At 43.7% G+C, this 19,224-nt stretch overlaps 1 protein-coding gene across 4 annotated transcripts in view; it reads left to right on the top strand.

Moving 5' to 3' along the window:
* The window catches only part of ESRRB (estrogen related receptor beta), a 157,419-nt gene that overhangs the window by 88,245 nt on the left and 49,950 nt on the right, over nt 1-19,224 (top strand). For all 4 annotated transcript variants that reach the window (XM_067532795.1, XM_067532786.1, XM_067532804.1 and 1 more), the window contains one exon: nt 13,198-13,607. In XM_067532795.1, the coding sequence (XP_067388896.1) occupies nt 13,198-13,607 (410 nt within the window). The remainder of the gene's footprint in view (nt 1-13,197; nt 13,608-19,224) is intronic.

The following is a 19,224-nucleotide window of genomic DNA, read 5'->3' as shown; positions in this document are numbered from 1 at the left end:
ACAGAGCAGGTAGGGGCCATGCAAGTGTACTTCACACAACTCTGCCAGTGGATCTCAGGCTTGGTCTACACTTACCAGGCGATTTGGCGTCAGTCAACGGGAGTTATGCAAACTACACAAAGTAGCTTGCGTAACTTCCGTCGACCGCTGTGCTTCTCTTCTGCTCACCGTCTTCACTGCACTGCGACCTGTCAATGCAGCGCTATGCCACTTGAGGAGGTGGTTTTAGTAGGTCGGCTTCTTGGTCGATTGAGCGGGTCTACACTGACCGCTCAATCGATCCAGATAAGTCGATCTGACGGCGGCGACTTTGCCACCGTCAGTGTAGATATACCCTCAGTCCTTATCTGTAATACCACCCCCACCTTCCACTTCTTTTCTAGACCTGGATTCACCCCACAGTCCTAAAGCTATACTTTAGCAGCATTTACTTTTCCTCCATTTCTGTCCCTGCAACTATGCCATCACTGTAGCATCCCTGCTTTCGTTCCTAATTCCCTACACCATTCTGCCAACAGCCCAGGAGTTCTGTGGAAGCCAGGCTATGCCAACACCTATACCCATGTTCACACACTCACCCTACTTTTGTGCCCTCTCAGATTTATTAATGCCTCCAGGAAAGTCAGAGATAAAAAGGCCTGATTGAAAAGCACTAATTGCCCATCGTTATTTTCCATACCATAATTTATGTGGAATGGGATTTCAATCACTTGTCCAGATCAGGCTGGTTTTGACTAATCTTTCTAATGATGGAGCTGCTTAATTATAGATTTCTCCAGGAGCTCTGGGTGGAGTCTAGGCCCAGCAGCTTGCCCCTTACTGGTTGAATTCCTCAGCTGGGTGGGGAGAGAAGATAGAGATGGGGTCTCTTGCTCCTGCTCTGGATTTTGGGAGGGTTTAATGGAGGGAAACTAAGAATGAAAAGAAAAAGAAATTGAACAACAAACCAAAGCCAGGGAATCCCCAAGCACGGTGAAGGTGAAGAAGAGGAGTGCTGGGTGGGGTTTCATAGAGTCATAGAACATCAGGGTTGGAAGGGACCTCAGGAGATTATCTAGTCCAACCCCCTGTTCAAAGCAGGACCAACCCCAACTAATCCATCCCAGCCAGGGCTTGTCAAGCTGCATCTTAAACACCTCTAAGGATGGAGAATCCACCACCTCCCTAGGTAACCCATTCCAGTGCTTCACCACCCTCCTAGTGAAAAAACTTTTTCTAACATCCAACCTAGATCTCCCCAGGCTTCCAATCCGACTATGTCTAAATAAAGCCAGAATCCATTTTTCAGCAAATAACTATTTAGAAGTTAATGCTCTGATCCCTTTTCACCTTTGTTTCGGGTTGTGTCCCTGATTTCTCTATTTTGTGTGGTATCTTTCATCCCAACTCCTCACCCAACCACTTCATGGCATTAAATAATCCCCTATGTGCTACTGTTCAACATGAAGCATAGGCAAGGCTGAGGAGAGATGCTTTCAAGGAAGACCTGAAATGTGACAAAGTCGGTGATGAGATAGGGAGGAACAAGAAGGCTGGTCCAGACTGAAAGACGTTGCAAAGGAGGAGGCTTTCTCCCGGACGGTGCTAAGATGGCACTGAGGGAAGGAGTGCTAGATGAGCTGAGGTAGCAAGGCAGAATGCTGAAATTAATGGGACCCCAAGGAAGTTGCTGGAGAATGCCATGTTTGCCTTGCTTTGCACAGCTGAGAATGTTGGAGCAGAATTCTGCACATGCCGGAGTTGAAAGGTTCCATTTTATTCTGTTAGGTTCTTATACAGCATTTATTACCATAGTATCCGAAGGACATTGGAAAGGACACTTCAGATACCAACGTGAAAAATATCTTGTAAATACCATAGATAAATAGGTTGTAGAGAAGGAGATTCCAAGAGGCAGAGCAAGAAGAGATGAAGGTCTGGCTGAGAATTTCAGCAGGGGCTGACCTGAGGCCTGGGGCATTACGTGAGCAATATTGTGGAGGTGCTGTGGTTAGATTTGTAGATTAGGAATGGTAGCAGAAGTTGCAGTGTAGTGAGAAACAGGCGGGCTGGAGATATGAAAAACAGGATTTTAGGAAAAAGATTGGGGTCTTTTTGGATAAATGATGATTGGCAAGTCAGTCTTGGTCTTTATTTTGTTGGGATTTCACCACTTGCTCTCTGTTAAAAGCATTAGCTCACATAATAAAGCAATTCACTTTGGAGGAAGTGCTTGCAATGCGCCAGAGGACAAAGTACCATCAGAAGTCGACTTGTTAATAAGAGAGTGAACTGATAATATGTGTCACAGCTCTAGATTAATTGTCTTAATTCATCTGTATAATTCTTCTTACAGTTTACAAACAAGAGAGTCCTCTTAAAGGTGAAGAGAAATTATGAGGAGGAGGATCTGGGGGGATAAAGGCTAGCAGGAAAACCAGAATGTCTCCTCATCTCAAAAAGTCTCTTGTTTTTTTAAAGACATCCAGACAGCTTGTGGGGCAGCTTTTGGCAGTGTGATCAGACATGGGCTACAGAGGGCTATGGATGTGTAGCTGGGATCTAGTTACATAGTGGATCACAGGAATAAAACGTTTCCTGGGCTGTACACAAGTGAATGTTATTTGTGCAAGACCCTGAATTTGAGCATCTATTCACCCATTTCCCAACTTGCAAGGAAGTGTGGATTTAAGCCTCTCCCTCTCCCCATGCCAGGAATCGATCTGTTCGATCCATGTGCAAGAACTGGGTCTCAGCCAACATCCCATATCAATAGACCTAATATAACCCAGTTCTCCTGTGGCCACCAGTGAGACTGTTCCCTGGAGACCTGTCTCAAGATAGACTTCTCAGGCTTGATGATTTTTACCCCAAATCAGGGCAAATTTAGCAGCCTTCTGCTGTGCTTTGTGTTTGAGCCCATAACAGATATCTGGTATTTGTGAGAGTACAAAAACTCCATGTAAAGACAAACCCCTGCAACCTGAAACCACAGGGATTTGCACTATTCTAGAGAAGAGGCGCAAGAGTCTCAGGACAAATAGAAACCCAGATAATCCGAAGGGAGGAGCTGCTGAGAAGCTGGAAAGAGCCTTAGAAAAGCATCTATAGTACAGGCTAAAAATATATATACATCAAATTTAAGTTTGTGACTCTCTTGGCCTTTAAAGCAATATAAGAAAAGTGCTAGAGTTTAAAAAAACCCAAGCTCCACATGCTGGAAACTCAAGAACTTCACAGTTAAGATCCAACTTCCAACACCATCTCTAACTTTGCCCCAAACCCTGCCCACTTATAGCCCAGAAGGTCTTCCCTGCTGCCCTACAAAACTGAAGTTTGCCCTGCTGAATGTATGAATTCCAACAGGATGCTCTTTAGTCGTATGGATGGGTTAACCTACACCCGCCATTCCAGCCTATGCCAGCTGCAGCAGGATCTCTACTATATAGTGGTAAAGTATCCAGGGCAGATCCTAGAAGCCTTGAGATTCAGACCTTGCACTGAGAAGGGCAATCAGATTTGTCAGGAGGTGATTCTCTGCCTTCTGCCAGTGCAACATGCAGGGCTCATAATGAGTGGTCAGAGGAAAAGGGAGGACTCTAGGTGTATCTGCCCTTCAGATAACATTGTCGTTTATTGGCAGACCTGAGAGAATGGAGTGCATGTGGCAATTACGAGCTGTCCAAGGTGATAAGATGCTGTCAAACAGGGTCTACACTCATGGCAGTTTTCCTCTCACCTTCCTTGCTCTCCATGACGTGAGCACTTTGCATATGCAGTCCAAAATCACATTGGCCATTGTTGCAGCCACATCACAATGCAGACTCCTTTCTGAACTGTGGCTGACTCTCTCCCCTTGGTCTCTCTCAGATATTCATCATCGATGAATGATGGATAGATGGATAGATTTCAAAGCCAGAAGGGACCATTATGATCATCTAGTCTGAGCGCCTGCAAACACAGGCCATAGAACTGCCCCAAAATAATTCCTAGAGCAGATCTTTTAGAAAAACATTGAATCTTGATTTAAAAATTGCCAGTGATAGAGAATCTACCACAACCCCTGAGGTGTTCCAGTGGTTAGTTACTTTCCTGGTTAAAAATGTACACCTTATTTCCAGTCTGAAATTGTCTAGCTTCAATTTCTAGCCATTGGATCGTGTGATACCTTTTTGTGCTAGATTGGAGAGCCCATTATTAAATATTGTTCCCTGTGTAGGTACTTATAGACTACAAATCAAATCACCCCTTAGCATGCTCTTTGTTAAGCAAAAGAGATTGAGCTCCTTGTATCTATTGCTATCATTCTCGTGGCTCTTCTCTGATCTGTCTCCAATTTATCAACATCCTTCTTGAATTGGGGACACCAGAACTGGACACACATTCCAGCAGCGGTCACAACAGTGCCAAATACAGAAGTAAAATAACCTCTTTACCCCTACTCAATATTCCCTTGCTTATGCATTCAAGGATTGCATAAGCCTTTCTGTGATAGCTGACATTCAGCTGATTATCCACCAGGACCCCCAAATCTTTTTCAGAATCACAGCTTCCTTGTGAGTAGAGCCTACATTCTTTGTTCCTAGATGTATACATTTCCATTTAACCGCATCAAAATGCATATTGTTTGCTTGCACACAGCTTACCAAGCGATCCTGATTGCTCTTTATCAGTGATCAGGCCTCTTCATAATTTACCACTCCAATTTTTATGTCACCTGCAAACTTTATCATAAGTGATTTTAGAACCGTTCTCCTTCAGATCATTGATAACAATGTTAAATAGTTTAGGGCCAAGAACTGATTCCTGCTGGAAACACATCCCCTTATGATGATTTCTCATTTACAATTATGTTCTGAAAACCAATTAGCCATCTTTTAATGCATTTCATGTGTGCCATACTAGTTTTATATTGTTCCAGTCTTTTAATCAAAATGTTATGCTGTATCAAGTCAAACGCCTTACGGAAGTCTAAATATTTTACATCACCATAATTATCTTTATCAACCAAATTTGTAATCTCATTTGAAAAAAAGATATCAGGTTAGTTTGACAGGGTCTATTTTCTATAAATCCAAGTTGACTGGCATTAATTATATTCTTGCTTCTGGGATTCAGATTCCTTTTCCCCCTCAAGTGTAGTTACTACTCATTTCCGAGCAGAATTTCATTTTGTTTTTTCTTGCTCATGTTAATCTCTCTAGGTCTGTTTGGATTATTTCTCTGTCCTCATGAGCATTTGCAACTCCTCTCAGACTAGCATCATCTGCAAATTTAGTAATGTTGAGGATTTTTTTCGTTATAAATCTGTTAGATTCTGTTAACATAGCTTTGAAAAGCAGCCACAACATCCTGAACCGTATCATTGTATATTAACTACATTTTTGCCTGAGAATTTCTTTATTTTTTACTAAGGTTGGAAAAAAGTATTTTTTCCTACTTGTATGTCTCACAAATGCCTGGACAGACTTTGGTTCAGTGCAGTTTCTGTTTAGTTGGTGGGGCTTGTGAGGCTGAAATTCTGCAGCCTTTGCTGGTGGAGTTTAAAACTTCTGTGCTGCTGTAAATGTGCTTTTCAGCTGGGTCACAAGTTGGTATGATCTGAACAGAATTATAGTGGAGGCCTCATAGACCTTCACCAGAAGAGCCTGTAACCCCTCTGAACACTTCACTTCGCCTCAGTTTGAGTCTTCACTAACGTGGTAAATTCCACGACCATAGCCAAAGGGCATGTGGACGTTAGAAGCTCTACTGGTATGTTGCTTGCAGGGGTTAGAAACTTTATGGCAGATTTTAGAGATTAAAAGAATCAAGATTTCACATAATTTAGAATCCAGATCCCACAGAGGGAACCAATGAAAAGGCCCCTTTTGGGCTTGTTGTTTTGCCAGAGAATCCAGAACAGAGAGAACTCTTCAAGTAGGCAGTACTCCTGACACCCCCACTGAGAGAACATTCCTTCCACTTCTCCCAGCCCCAGAAACATCTGCAATTTCTTATGGGAAATGATTCAGCGTTTGTCCCTTTTAACCAGGATTTAAATCCCGGTATTGGAAATCTTGACCACTTTGGGTCCGTTTATACATGACTTGGGCATGACCCAGGCCTGCTGATGGGCCTGGTCTATAGGTCAGAACTTCCAACAACTATGTGCTGCTCCCTTACGGGAAGTTGGAGTCTAGTGTTAGGCTTGGATGATGAGATGCCACTGCCTCTTCCCTGTTCACTTGTCCATGTGGTGACGACTCAGCCATTGCTTCCTGTAGTCTCCAACCAAGCCCCTGCCCTCTTGGGATAGAGTACAGCTGGCAGGCGGTGAAGAGTTGGGGTCAGCTTCTTGGTCGTGCTCCCATCAGTTTGTGCTGCTCAGATAGCAGAAAGTAGTTGGATTCTGTCCAAAAGTAGCTGACAGAAAATCCTGCTGGTGGATAGGAGCTCCCCTTTATTATGAAGCCAGCTATTGTGCCAGCTGTCTCACAGTGGCATAGGGTTTGTGCCGGGAGGCAGGGATATATCTCTGTTCCACTCATCCTCCACTGGCCCAAGAAAGTGTGTGTTACTGGAGATTATAAGATGTTGACCTTCTGCAGCAAGAAATCTGGTATCCCACAGCTGTGTGCGCGGGAGCAGGGGCGGAAATGGTGACCTCTTGCAGACATTACCGTGAATGATGTGTCAAAATTTGTGTGGGAGCTTTACCTGTATGTTTCCTGAGCTTCTGCCATTTACATACAGTATTACTTTTGAACTAGAAAATTCTGTTATGAGTGTGTTAAACGGAAGTATTCACTACCTTAATTTTATAGAGATTAATACTTTGCCATTCTCTAACACTCTCTGTCCAACAGCCTTTCCAGCGCCTAACATTGCTGATGTTCTTAAGAGTGTGTTGAGCTATTAGCAATCCAGCCATTTCAGGGAAGAGGGGGAGGATGAAAGGCAGGGGAAAAGCTAGTGGAGAACTGGAAGAACTCATAACTGCCATTCCATTAATATAACATCACTGCCTAGGAAGATAAGGCAACAAATATTAATGGTTGATATCTGTAAGCTTCTAGAGCCCTCATCTAAACCTGTGCAGCTCCATCTGAAGTCAACGGGATTTGTGCATGCATGTCTGAGGGCAGGATTGGACGTGTAGAGGCTAACAGCATCATGAGCAATAAACAACAATGGGTTTATGAAACGAGTACAACAAACAACAACCTTTCGTGATACAATTAGATAATTAGTGGGCAAAGGCAATAGGGTGGATAGACTGTCTTTGATTTTACATAGGCTTTTGACAAGGAGCCATGCAAGATCTTATTAGGGAAATTAGATCAAATTGGTTTGGATGCAAATCCTGTGAAATGGATTGCAGGCTGATTGACAGGCTGTAAAGAGAGGGGTGAGAGAGGTTCTTTATCACGCCAAGGCTGAAATGTCCAAAAGGTCCTGCAGGAGTCAGTGTTGGGTCCATTTTTCTTTAAAAACATCACAAGTGACCTGGAAGAGTATATGAAAGGCACACATCATATTCAGACAGTCCCCAAGCTGGAAGGTCCTGGAAACAAGTACCAATCAAGTGAAGGATAGAGAGAAAAACACCAAGCTGAGTTAGCGGAGTTTGATACAATGGATGGAAATTAGAAACATGAGGCTGAGAATGGCAGAGAATCCCCAAATCAAGTGTTAATGGGAGCAAGGTGGCTAAAGCTGTTCTCTTCAGAAAGACTAGGGTGGTTACCATGTGATAGGAGCCTGCAATGAGATCCAACAGCTAGAAAAGACTATGCTGTACTGCTCCATATATATCAAGGCCTCATGGGCAAGGAAGGAGATAGTCCCTGTCCATACAACCCTGGCACAATAAGTTCTGCACACAGTTTTAGGCACCTCGCTACAGGAAAGACATAGGCAAGTTGGAGAGAATCCAGAGAAGGGCAACAGAGATGCTAATAGGATTAGAGGGAATGACCTGTGATGAGGAAAGGTGAAAAGAACGAAATGTTTAGAACCTCTAAGCCTGTTACATAGCACAGAAATAGTAACAGAGCTTCCGTGCCAGCTCGGAGAGAATTGGATCAAGTCTCTCTCCTTTTACATTCCCAATAAGGTAACCAGAGCCAAGCAAATGGCTGCTGGGCACTTTGTGAGCTTCTTGCAGGACAGGTGGAAACGTTTTGCAGTTATTTCTGCAGCTCAGTATGTTGCCCAGTTGTGTTGACTTTCCCAAAACTTTCCTCATTTTGTGCATTTTGCTGCCATCACTTTGGGTCAGTTTAAAAATAACAAACACGCATGGTCAACAAAGGGATTTTTTGTTAGGAGTGTTCCTGGAACCTATGGAAGGCCAGAATTTGTCCGGCTTTGCTCAGCACACGGAGCTTCTTGGGAGACCCCAGAACAGTGTTAACCCTTGGCTGTGATGGGATGCACAAATTGTGCCATAGAGCAGAAAATAAAAATATAGGCTCACTGATGAACAAAGATGTACTGATTGCCAGTTCTGTTCCTTAATGGGATGTGAAATCTTTTACTTTAGGTCACTGATTCAAATCTGGCCTGGTCAGTAATCACTAGTCATTACTTATTACCATCTATTGGCTAGTCGGTGTTCCACGTGAAATGGGTTGGGAAGGCTTCAGTCTAGTCCCTAGAGGACTGGTGTCAATATCTCTGAAACCACCATCACAGGTGGCTCTATATGACTCCCATGTGTTGGTCTCAGCACTGAGTCAGAGGACTGAACTGGGCCAAGGAGACAGCTCCCCTCACACTACTCCAGCACAAGAAGAGGGCACATTGATGGGTCAGCATGCAGGGAAGCCCATTGTGCTTCTATTCATGGCCTGCCTATGCTGGAGATAAATTCAGGCCTTCAGTCTCCACAGTTGTCAGTCCTTTAAATACACGTTTGACTATAAGGGATTATGATTTTGAGAAGTGGCTGCAAACTAAGTCACCTCTGGTCTGGGTTGCGATTGGCCCAGACATGGGTGTTCCTAGATGAAACCTCACTTAAAAGCCATTTTTAATAAACAAAGATTTAGTATGGGAATAAAGTAGAAGATGCTTCCAGAAATGTTCCTGAATCTCAGCCCGAGAGAATGTATCTGGATTTTCCTGAACCACTAAGTGGGGACCACACTAGTTACTGTTCCCATAACCACCCCTAACAGTCACAACTCTGTGCCTTCTAATAGGGGTTTGCTTTATATTTTTTAAAGCTACAGTATCAGGGTATTTTCCAACTGTTTCATTAGCCCTTGATGCTGTCCATCTTCCATTGGGGGTGTCTGTTGCCTGCCCATGAAGTATGCTAGCCTGGTTGTATTTCATTTCTGTGATTGGTTTATATTCTCCCAGATCCTTAATTTATCCATTTTCAATATCCTTTTCCCAAGTCATTTAGGTCCAATTTACCTTTTGCTCTCTCTCCCCTTCCCCTTGATCACATGAATTCCAGGCTTCTTAAAGGAAAGAGGCCAGGATTCTAATTCACCTGTTTGAATGTGGAAATGTGGTTCACATTCCAATCTGATCTTTTTTGTAATCCCTGACATAGCGTGGGGACCTTGGACCGATGCTGTGCATATAGGCCTCTGTCCAGTGTTGTGACACAGCCTGTTCTCACCTGTGAGCTCCTTTGTGCAATAAATGGCCACCAATATTGTTTTATGGTGGCTCTGCCTTCCATTGTGACCCTAATCTGATGTTATTGTGCCAACATCTCTTTAGATCAGGGCTGCATCTGGACTCTTTAGGCAGTGGTGGTCAGATAGAGTGAAGCCGGCAGCCTTCAGCCATGTGACCACAGCTTTCATCTTTAATACAGAGATGTGGCCATGGAGGCTAGAGGTGGGTCTCTGTGTGCAAAGCTATGTTTTGACCAAAACAGCCAGGCAGTATTGCGTGCTGAGATCTGTAGTTGCTGTAACTGCACCTCTCTATTAAAGATGAATGCAGCTGCAGTCAGCTAAATTTTTGCAAACTGTTGGTGGATCTTAGTCCATTGTAGCCCTCTGCTGCATGACACTTAGGTTGTCCTTAACTCTTCAGATCTTGTCTCTGAGTGGGACCAGGAGTTGGGCTCCTCTTTAGTAACCCTAGTAACCATAAGGTCAGGGATAGGAGATGCCCTGCCCACACTCTTGAGGTCAGCAGTCTCAATAAGTAACAGAGAGTTGTTGGCAGATCTAGTCTGTGGGGAAGTATGAAGCCAAACATATTGGGTTAAACAGAGAGTAGAGGAGAGAAAATTAGAAGAGTCTTGGATAGAATGACGTTATGAAGATACAGGCTCGTGACGCTGCTGCATCTGCAGTGTGTAGCTGCACATCTGCAAATACACAGACACGATGCACATATAATATATATATATATATATATATATATATATATATATATATATAGGAATAAATACACACCCACTCATGCATACTCTAATTTTTGTACATGAGAGAAGCTCTGTCCTGTTGTCTCTGATGGGTTTGACCTGACAGCAGGATGGTGGTGCATTTACCAGGTAAATGGGTTGAAATTAAAAACAGATTGATAGAATACCTAGATGATCAGGGTATGGCAATCAAGAATCAGTAGAGTTTTCATGAAGGAAAACCATGTATCACTGATCAATTAGAATTCTTTGGGCATGTCAACAAAATAGTGCATACAGGAAAACCAGTTGTTATCATTTAATTGGATTTTCAAAAAGCTTTTGACAAATTCCTTCATGAGAGGGGAAACTCAATAGTCCTGGGATGAGAAGTTAAGTACTAGTATGGATTAAAAAGTGTCTAAGAGGCAGAAAACAAAGGGTAAGAATAACTGGTTGATTTCAGCGTGGCAAAGGAAGGTTAACAGTGGGGGTTCATACTTGGATTGTTTAAAGGGGAGAGCAGCGATGTGGCAAAATTTGCATATGACACAAAGTTAGTTATTTAGATTATTCAGGACCAGAGAAGACTGATGAACTCCATAGGGTCCTAACAAAGCTGGGTAAATGGGCAGCACAATGGCAGATGAAATTCATTGTTGACAAATGTAGGATAATGTATGTTGGAAGGAATAATTCAATTTTTCATACACGTTGATGAATGTAGACATAAATCTTGGTGGGCATGAGTAAACTTGCAAATAGCTTGATTTGAGTGCAAGGTTAAATTGTAAACAAGGGTATGACACGCTGTATGCTGGAAACGGCATTTTTGGGCTATTTGAGATAAGTGGGAACACCCTGAATTGATAAACTTGAAATGTAGGTCAGATGAAGACATAAAGTGATAGGTCCTTACTTGACCTGTATGAGGGCCAAACCAATGAGATCAAGAAAATGGACGCTAGTAGCAAGGAAAATGTATATAAACTGTTGTGTGTGTGTGTGTGACATGATTTGGAATTGTGGTATCACCCTGTATCTAGACCCCCTGTGGCTGGCCCTGGCCATCATGGGCAGAGGCTACATGCCTAACAAAGTGACTTGAGTGATGAGGGGGAGTTGAACTGAGTTTTTGGATCCCAGAGATCTGGATGAAGTGTCCTTCCAGAACTATGAGGTGTTCTGGATAAACTGAGTGGAAAAGGTCTTGGAGGGAATCCCAACAGTGGGATTATAAATTAACTGTAATAACTCCAAAAAAAGACTTAAGCATCATTGTGGACAACTCAGTGAAAGTCTCTGCTCAATATATAGCAATGGTTTAAAAAAAACCCAAACAACGGTAGGAGGTATAAGAAATAACACTGAAAATATTATGATGTCAGTATATGAATTTGAGTCCCATTGTTACCTAGAACACTGGGCCAGATCCTCAGGTGGAGAATTGATTTCAAGGTAGTTATGCTGATTTACATCAGCTGAGGATCTGTTCCATTGCATTCAGTTCTAGTCACCCTATCTAAAAACAGATAGAGTAGAAATGGAGGCGGTTCAGAGGTGGCTGATGAGACCGATGGAAGGCCTGGTAAGACTTATGTATGAGGAAAGATTGAAAAGATAGTGAGGAGATGAATTAGTGGGGACAGGACAAAAGTACACCAAGTAATGAATGGCATAGCAAAGGTAGATAGGGCACTCTTCTTCACCCTCTCATAGCACAAGAATAAAGGGGCTATCAGTGACACTGAAAGGCAGCAAATTTAATACTGAAAAAAGGAAATACTTTTTCACAAAGTGCTTAATTAACCTGTGGAACTCACTGTCACAAGACATCATTGAGGCCAACAGTTTAGTGGGATTCAAATAAAGATTATATATATATATATATATATATATATATATATATATATATATATATGTGGATAATGAAAATATCCATAGTTACTATAGATGAGGATTTAAAAATAAATAAATAAATAAAAGATTTATATCTCTTCCAAACTGTTCTGCTTCTGGGAATAAGCCAATCTCTAATCGATGACAATTAGGGACAAACCTTGCCAATGGACAGGTTAGTCCAGAAATGCCCACATCACGATTTCTTGCACTCTCATCTGATGCATCTGGTACTGGTCCCTGTAAGAGACAGGACCCTGGACTAGATGGAGCACTAGTCTCATCTGATATGGCAATTCCTGTGCATCTTTCAGCAAAAAGTCCCTGCCATTAAAATGAGAAGATATGAGGGAATTGGAGGAGGTTTTTAGAAACTGCCATGTGTCATCTTCTGAAGTGTCTCTTCTAGAGAGGATTCCTAGGTGTTTAACCAAAGAAAAAAGTGGGCACAATAACACACTTTACTTTATTGCAAGGGAATTTACAAACTGAGGGAGTCCTCTCTTGCTCATGCCCTAGTATGGAATCTGCTAGTAAACTCTGTTTGCCTAGAGCAATGGCAGGGAATCCCAGATTGACAGATCCTGCATCTTGTCTGATACCACTACAGACCTGCTGAGTTCAGGATCTTTACCTGTCCTCCATCGTAGCGACCTCTTGCTCTGGATGGACTAAACCCAGCTGGCACCAATAATAACATTGCTGCTTCAACAGATTGTTCACTGAAATGTGGGATTGTCTGAAAAGGTGACATACAAAAAATACCATGGTGCTTGCCCATTGCTTGGGTCAGAGGAGAGTAGAGAGGCAGCTCTTAACAAATAGGATTGATGTCCTTTAGGAAGTCAAATGGAGTGGTTTGAACTAGATCAAAGGTGGGAATGGGATGGACTTTGTGGTGACTGCACCATGCCTGATATTTCTATGGACTGATAGGTTTCTGGGCTCTCTTCCTGCAGGCTGCTTGGCAGAATGTCCACAGAGGAGCGGCATCTCACCTCCAGCTGCGGATCCTTCATCAAGACTGAGCCGTCCAGCCCATCTTCCGGCATTGATGCCATCAGCCATCACAGTCCCAGCGGCTCCTCTGACGCTAGTGGTGGCTATGGCATCGCCATGGGTGGCCACCCTAATGGCCTGGACTCGCCACCCATGTTCAGCGTTGCGGGGATTGGTGGCGGGTCCTGCCGTAAGCGCTATGACGACTGTGCCAGCGCCATCATGGAGGACTCGCCCACCAAGTGCGAGTACATGCTCAATGCCATCCCCAAGAGGCTGTGCCTGGTGTGCGGGGACATTGCGTCTGGCTATCACTATGGTGTGGCTTCCTGCGAGGCGTGCAAAGCCTTCTTCAAAAGAACAATTCAAGGTACAGTACGGTGGGAGAGGGAGCTCAAACATTCACGCTGTGGGTGGTTGGGTGTCTGTGGTTGCTTCGTACTCCCGTGTCACTTTAGAGGAGAGAAGGAAAAACAACAGAAATACATATAACCTACTCTCTGCTCCCCAGCAAAGCCTCCTCCACCACCCCTGCCAAACAAAACTGGATGTCAACCCAAACCCCTTATACCTTGTGATCATGGGAAGCTTTGCTAGGTTCCCAGCCTGGCGTCAGCATCATGACACATGGCAAAGCTGTTTTTAAAATGTTGCTGTAGGAAATGTAATGCCAGGGAGTTCTCCAGTTTTGCAGGGAAGAGGCAGCATCCCACCCCACTCTTTGAGTGACCTACTGATGTGTGGCTGGCAGGGGGAGGGTATTGGTTTGGCACAGGCTCACCTGGAGAGCAGATGCCCTGCCTGTTGAGGGCATCCGGAGTAGGCTGGGTGCTTGTTAGTAATGTGATGTACCTTGAGGGGAAAATGACATTACTCCAAGAAAAGAGGTTTTCACACAAACCTGTCAATCCTAATTTGCATCAGTAAGTTCAGAAACACCGTAGGCCTCATGGAGATGCCGTACAGCGCACACGGATGTGGAGACATGCTAGTGCCCTTCCCTTCTCAGCAGCACAGCATATAGTCCTGAAGATTTAGGCTGAAATTTTCAGATGCCTCGAGGGGTTGGGCACCCAATTTCTTTTGTCTCAATTGAAGTTGCAAATTTCTTAAGTGGTTTTGAGAATTTCAGCTTTGGCATTTCAGCATAAACAGCAAAGCGTGCGCCACAATCGCCAAATATGTGCATGCTTGCAGACACAGAGACACAAACATATAGCCAGTTATACCTGCATGCGTACCTACATGTGCACACATACATACACCTATTATACACACCTCACCCCCCCACACACACAGAGGTACACACAAGAATTGTACATACATGCAGGAGCAGTGACACATATTAACAAAGGCACATGTGTATACATGTACACTGATGTACCATGCAAATACAGACAACTGCACACATGCTTACAGGCAGGCTGGATACACACAGATACCTGCATGTCCATTCATACACGTGCACCAGTGTAAGCACACATGCACAGGTACGCTGTGCATACATTCCCCTTTCCCTCCAATTGCAAAGATGAACGGCATCATTTGCCACGCAATGGAAAATGTATTGAATTTACCCCAAAGACTCCCTTGACTCCTATGAAATGAATTAAATGTGTGTGGGGGAAGGGCACTTGTTTTATTTGTACTCAGTGATTGGTTCCCTCATACCTAATTACACCCTATTGCTGGGGATGCTGGAATCTGGAGTGGACAAAGCAGTGCAGGGAACAATAATCCTCCATGGGTCTCTGTGGATAGACTGTTTCCATCTCTAATCTCCCCGATTCCAAGCATGTCTCCTTACTGTTACACTCCATGGATATAAACACTCTCCACTGCCCCAGCCAAACATGCCCCCTCTCACTCTGCCTGGCTCGTCCTCTCTCATTACGCCATATAGAAAACGTACCACTGTAGAATGCCCAGCTGTTCGTATGCAATATTTCTGTGTCTTGTCATTGCAGAGTTGCCATGGGTTGAATATGACCTTTTACCTCCACTCTCACTTGTCAGCGCTGAGAGTTGTCCCTCTCATGATCCATTCTTGGTAGTTCAGTTCTGAACATTTGGGCAGCCAGTGCTAAACAAGGGACACAGGTTAATGCTCTAGGGGAGTAAAAGGTTAACCCTGTAGGGGAGCCGCAGTGGGGAACCAGCGGAGAAGGCAGTCTTCATCTTACCCTGGTAAACTACAAGACAAAATAGATCAGGAGAGATGGAGAAAGACCCAGCAGCTGTGGAGAGTTCAGCAAGAATCAGAGAGAGAAAGTGAAGGGGGAAGAGACACAGTAATCAGAGACTCCACCAGCCTGTGTCAGTTGTCAGCTGATTTCATTCTACAGCACAGAGAGACCCCCTGGAGTGCAGCAGCCTAGCTCACTGCTCCCTAATTGATTGCCTGTTAACATGTAACAGATGGGGAGAAGGAATAAGGGGGGATTTCTCTCACCCTGTCATCAGCCCATCTCAAGCAGCTTCACCTCCCTGTCTTCACCGGCCGGCCTGGCAGTTAGGGCACCAAAATTCCCTTATTCATCTGAGCCGCAGAGCTCGATCGGATGCAGTTGAGACCGAGGCTTTTATTCCATCGTGAAGATAAGGGGCAGAGGCAGAGAAGGGGATCAGGTAGAAAGTGGGGCCTAGGTTCCTGTTTGGGAGCCAGGGCAACATGCAGATTGCAGGCTCAAACAAGGCATTGTTGCAGGACATGAGAGCTCACTTTCCTTTTGAGCAAGTGTGACTTGCCCTACGTACAGGGCAGTAGGAGGAAGGAGATAGCGAGAGAGAGAGAGAGAGAGAGAGAGATCAGTAGCAACAGCAAACAGACAACAGGTTTCCAAAAGCCTTTCATCCTGCAGGTTTATTTCATCCACTAGGTTTGATAACAAATGAGGGAATTTAAATCACCATCCAGCCTTCTTAACATATGTGTGTCTGTGTGCACGTGTGTGATGTATGTTTTGGTCTAACCTACTACGTCGCCTGCTAGCACAGATCATCTTTTCTGTGGCTGTGATGTCAGAGTGAGGTGCTGTCTGGTAGTTCAAGCACAGAATTGGGACTGGGGATGCAGATAGCACAGTGATGTGCATGGTAAAAGAATCTAGATAGACAGATACTGTAAGTAGATTCTATTCTCAATTCTGACACTTGACCCCCCTATGGCCTTGGACAAATCACTTCAGCCTTCTATGACTTAGTTTCCCAATCTGCAAAATTAATTACTTCATTACAAGCATTTCTAACCTGTCTGCTTTACACACTTTACATGGGGGAGTGAAAATACCAAAAGGCTACTGTACTGTGCTCTGCGTGGTGCTACATCCTGATTCCTCTGAACAGTGAGATTTAGTGCAGAATGTGGCCTCTGATTGCAAAGCAGAGTTTCATGCTGAGAGCACATGACACTGGCGCTCTCTAGTTGCACTGACTCCCTGTTGATTTCAGAGCGGAGTTGAAAGCTGCAGACCCCTAAATGGTTTGGGACTGGATTACTTGTGATACCTTCTCTCCCCGTATGATACTGCCACAGCTGTGATCAGACGAGATGCCCAAGCTGAAGATCCCTTGATTTAAAAGACTGGCAGAGCGTTTTCTGTGAAAGCTTTGGAACACCCTTCTCCCTCCTAAACACATTGCAAAGTCCATCTCTTTCAGGCTTGGGCAGGTGATGGGCTGAGGGATAGGAAGGGCAAGGCTCGTGGCTATGGGGTTATCATCAGAGAGCTGGTCAGGAATTTCCCATCTGAATGATTTTTCCAACAGAAAATGCAGTTTACCTCAAACAAAATTTTCCTACAAAAATATTTTGTTTTGCTGGAAATTTATTTTTTCCATTGGGAAAATCTAAATGAAATCTTTCATTTAGGGTAACAAAATATTAAACTGAACTTCCCAATCAGTGCATTGCCAAATAGGAACTGTAGTTCAGGTCCTCATCCTCTCATGTGAGCTGGGCTCCCCAAAGATCTACATGTCCAATAATGGAACACAGATTTCCCTCTGACTGAGTTGTGTGGTGCATCATGGGAGCAACATGACTGTGGGTGCATTGTGGGAGATGTAGTCCAGCCACATAACCTGGCACATAGGGGAATATGGGGGTATTAGACTCTCAGACTACAGCTTGCATGAGGCAGTGGGCCACGGTTAGAATATGCAGTTTATTATTGAGCTGACTCAAAGCCTTTTGGGTGAGTTCGATAAACTGAAATGAAACATGTTGAAATGCCTGAATTTGGAAAACAAGATGGAAATTCCAAATTTTGCTCAGCTTGAGTCATTAATGTATTAGTTTGAGCTTGCATTTTGATATGTTTGATTTTTTTTCAAACAATAAAAAACGTAGGGTTCTGGATAGGCAATAAAGCAAATATAAATTGTTATGTTCCCCTACCCATGAAATCAGTGTGTATTGTACTCTGGGCCTCCTACCCTGAAATCTAGCCAGAGTACTAAATGACAAGACATACCAGAACCTACAGCTAGTGAAGACTGAGACAAAGAGATGCATTTCACATTATATTTTACTTGATCAGGCACATCTCTGAAAGTGAATTCCAGAGAGGAGAGTCCACTCGTCTGAACACCCTGGCCTTGGATCCTGTAAGCATCAGCCTCAGGATAAATATCTGAATATAGCTGCTAGGGCAGGACATAGCAGGACAGACAATTTCTGGGGAAAAAAAGTTGGGCTTTACACCAGTTAGGGCTTCAAATGTGGATAATGCTAATTACCTGTCTCACAGGGGTGGTAACAAAGTGCTTGTAACATCCATGGCCCTCTTGGGCTCTGTGGTTGTTGCTATGCTGCTCAGAGTGGCCCCCTGGGAACTTCATAGCAGCATCAGGGATAGAATCCAGATCCTCCCATTCCAAAAATCCAAGACATTGGTATGTGAGCGAAAGGAAAATTTCTTCTAACAGTTGGCAGTATAGGGTTTATGACACACAATTGAGCAGTTCTGCTTCCATCCCATAGAGAGCAGTGGTATGTGTGCATACGCATGCACACGCTAGCCCTCTTGTAGTCTTATCCCCAGAGATGTATATGTTCTTTCTCGGCTGCAAGGTCACATGTGAGAAACAGGATTTTTTTCTGAAAGCTCAGATAAACCTTTACGTTACAATTGATAAAATTGCAATGTGCTCATGAACTAATGTCGGCTATGCAGTGATTTGCTGAGTTATATCTGATGTCACAGTCCCTCCACTCATAATGAGATGTTCACAGCTGCCTTGAAATCAGACAGTATCTCAGATCTACCCCTGGTTTTCCTTTTTCTTTGAGAACCAGAATCATGCAGAATGGTTCCATGCAGAAGGATATCTTCCATGGCACTTTACTAAAAATGTATTTTCCTTGTTAAAATCCTGTGAGAGCATTAAAATATAAACAAAGCAGAGAAGTGCTGGTGACTCAAGCTTTGCATCTGTGGTTACTGTCATCAGGCACCCTTGATGGTGTCATCAGCCTTGCAAGTCACAGTTCTCTGTTTAGAATCTCACCCTTCCCTGCCATGAAACCTGGACAAAATAAATTCTTGGTTAACCAAAGTCCTACTGCTCATCATCATCTGCTTTTTCAAAATCTCATTGTCCCAAAGCTATGCCCACACACCCTCTTGTGTTTGCCAAGATTTTCAAAAATAGGATCTAAACTTTAGGTTCCTAAATCCATATTTAGGCACCTAATAAGTGGCAGCTGGGAACTGTAATGTGCTCAGCACTTTTGAAAATCAGGCCACTTATTTGGATGCCTAAATATGAATTTAGGAGACTAATTTCAGGCTCCTATTTTTGAAAATTATGGTTAACGAGTATATTCGCTCTCTCTCACACTCTCTCTCACCTCACTTGAATATGGCTGAAGGGATTTCCCTCAGATTTTCACAAAATATTCCCACTTGGGCTGGGACCAGAATATAAAGTTTCAGCCCAAACAAGGAATGTAGCAGAAAATTATGATGTGTAAAAACTGGAGG

The sequence above is a fragment of the Emydura macquarii genome, unplaced genomic scaffold, assembly GCF_026122565.2.
Source record: "Emydura macquarii macquarii isolate MOO-44397 ecotype Brisbane River unplaced genomic scaffold, CSIRO-AGI_Emac_v2 contig_374, whole genome shotgun sequence".
NCBI lineage: Eukaryota > Metazoa > Chordata > Testudines > Chelidae > Emydura > Emydura macquarii.
Note: the sequence above shows the minus strand (reverse complement) of the source record. Positions and strands in the feature narration are given on the sequence as shown.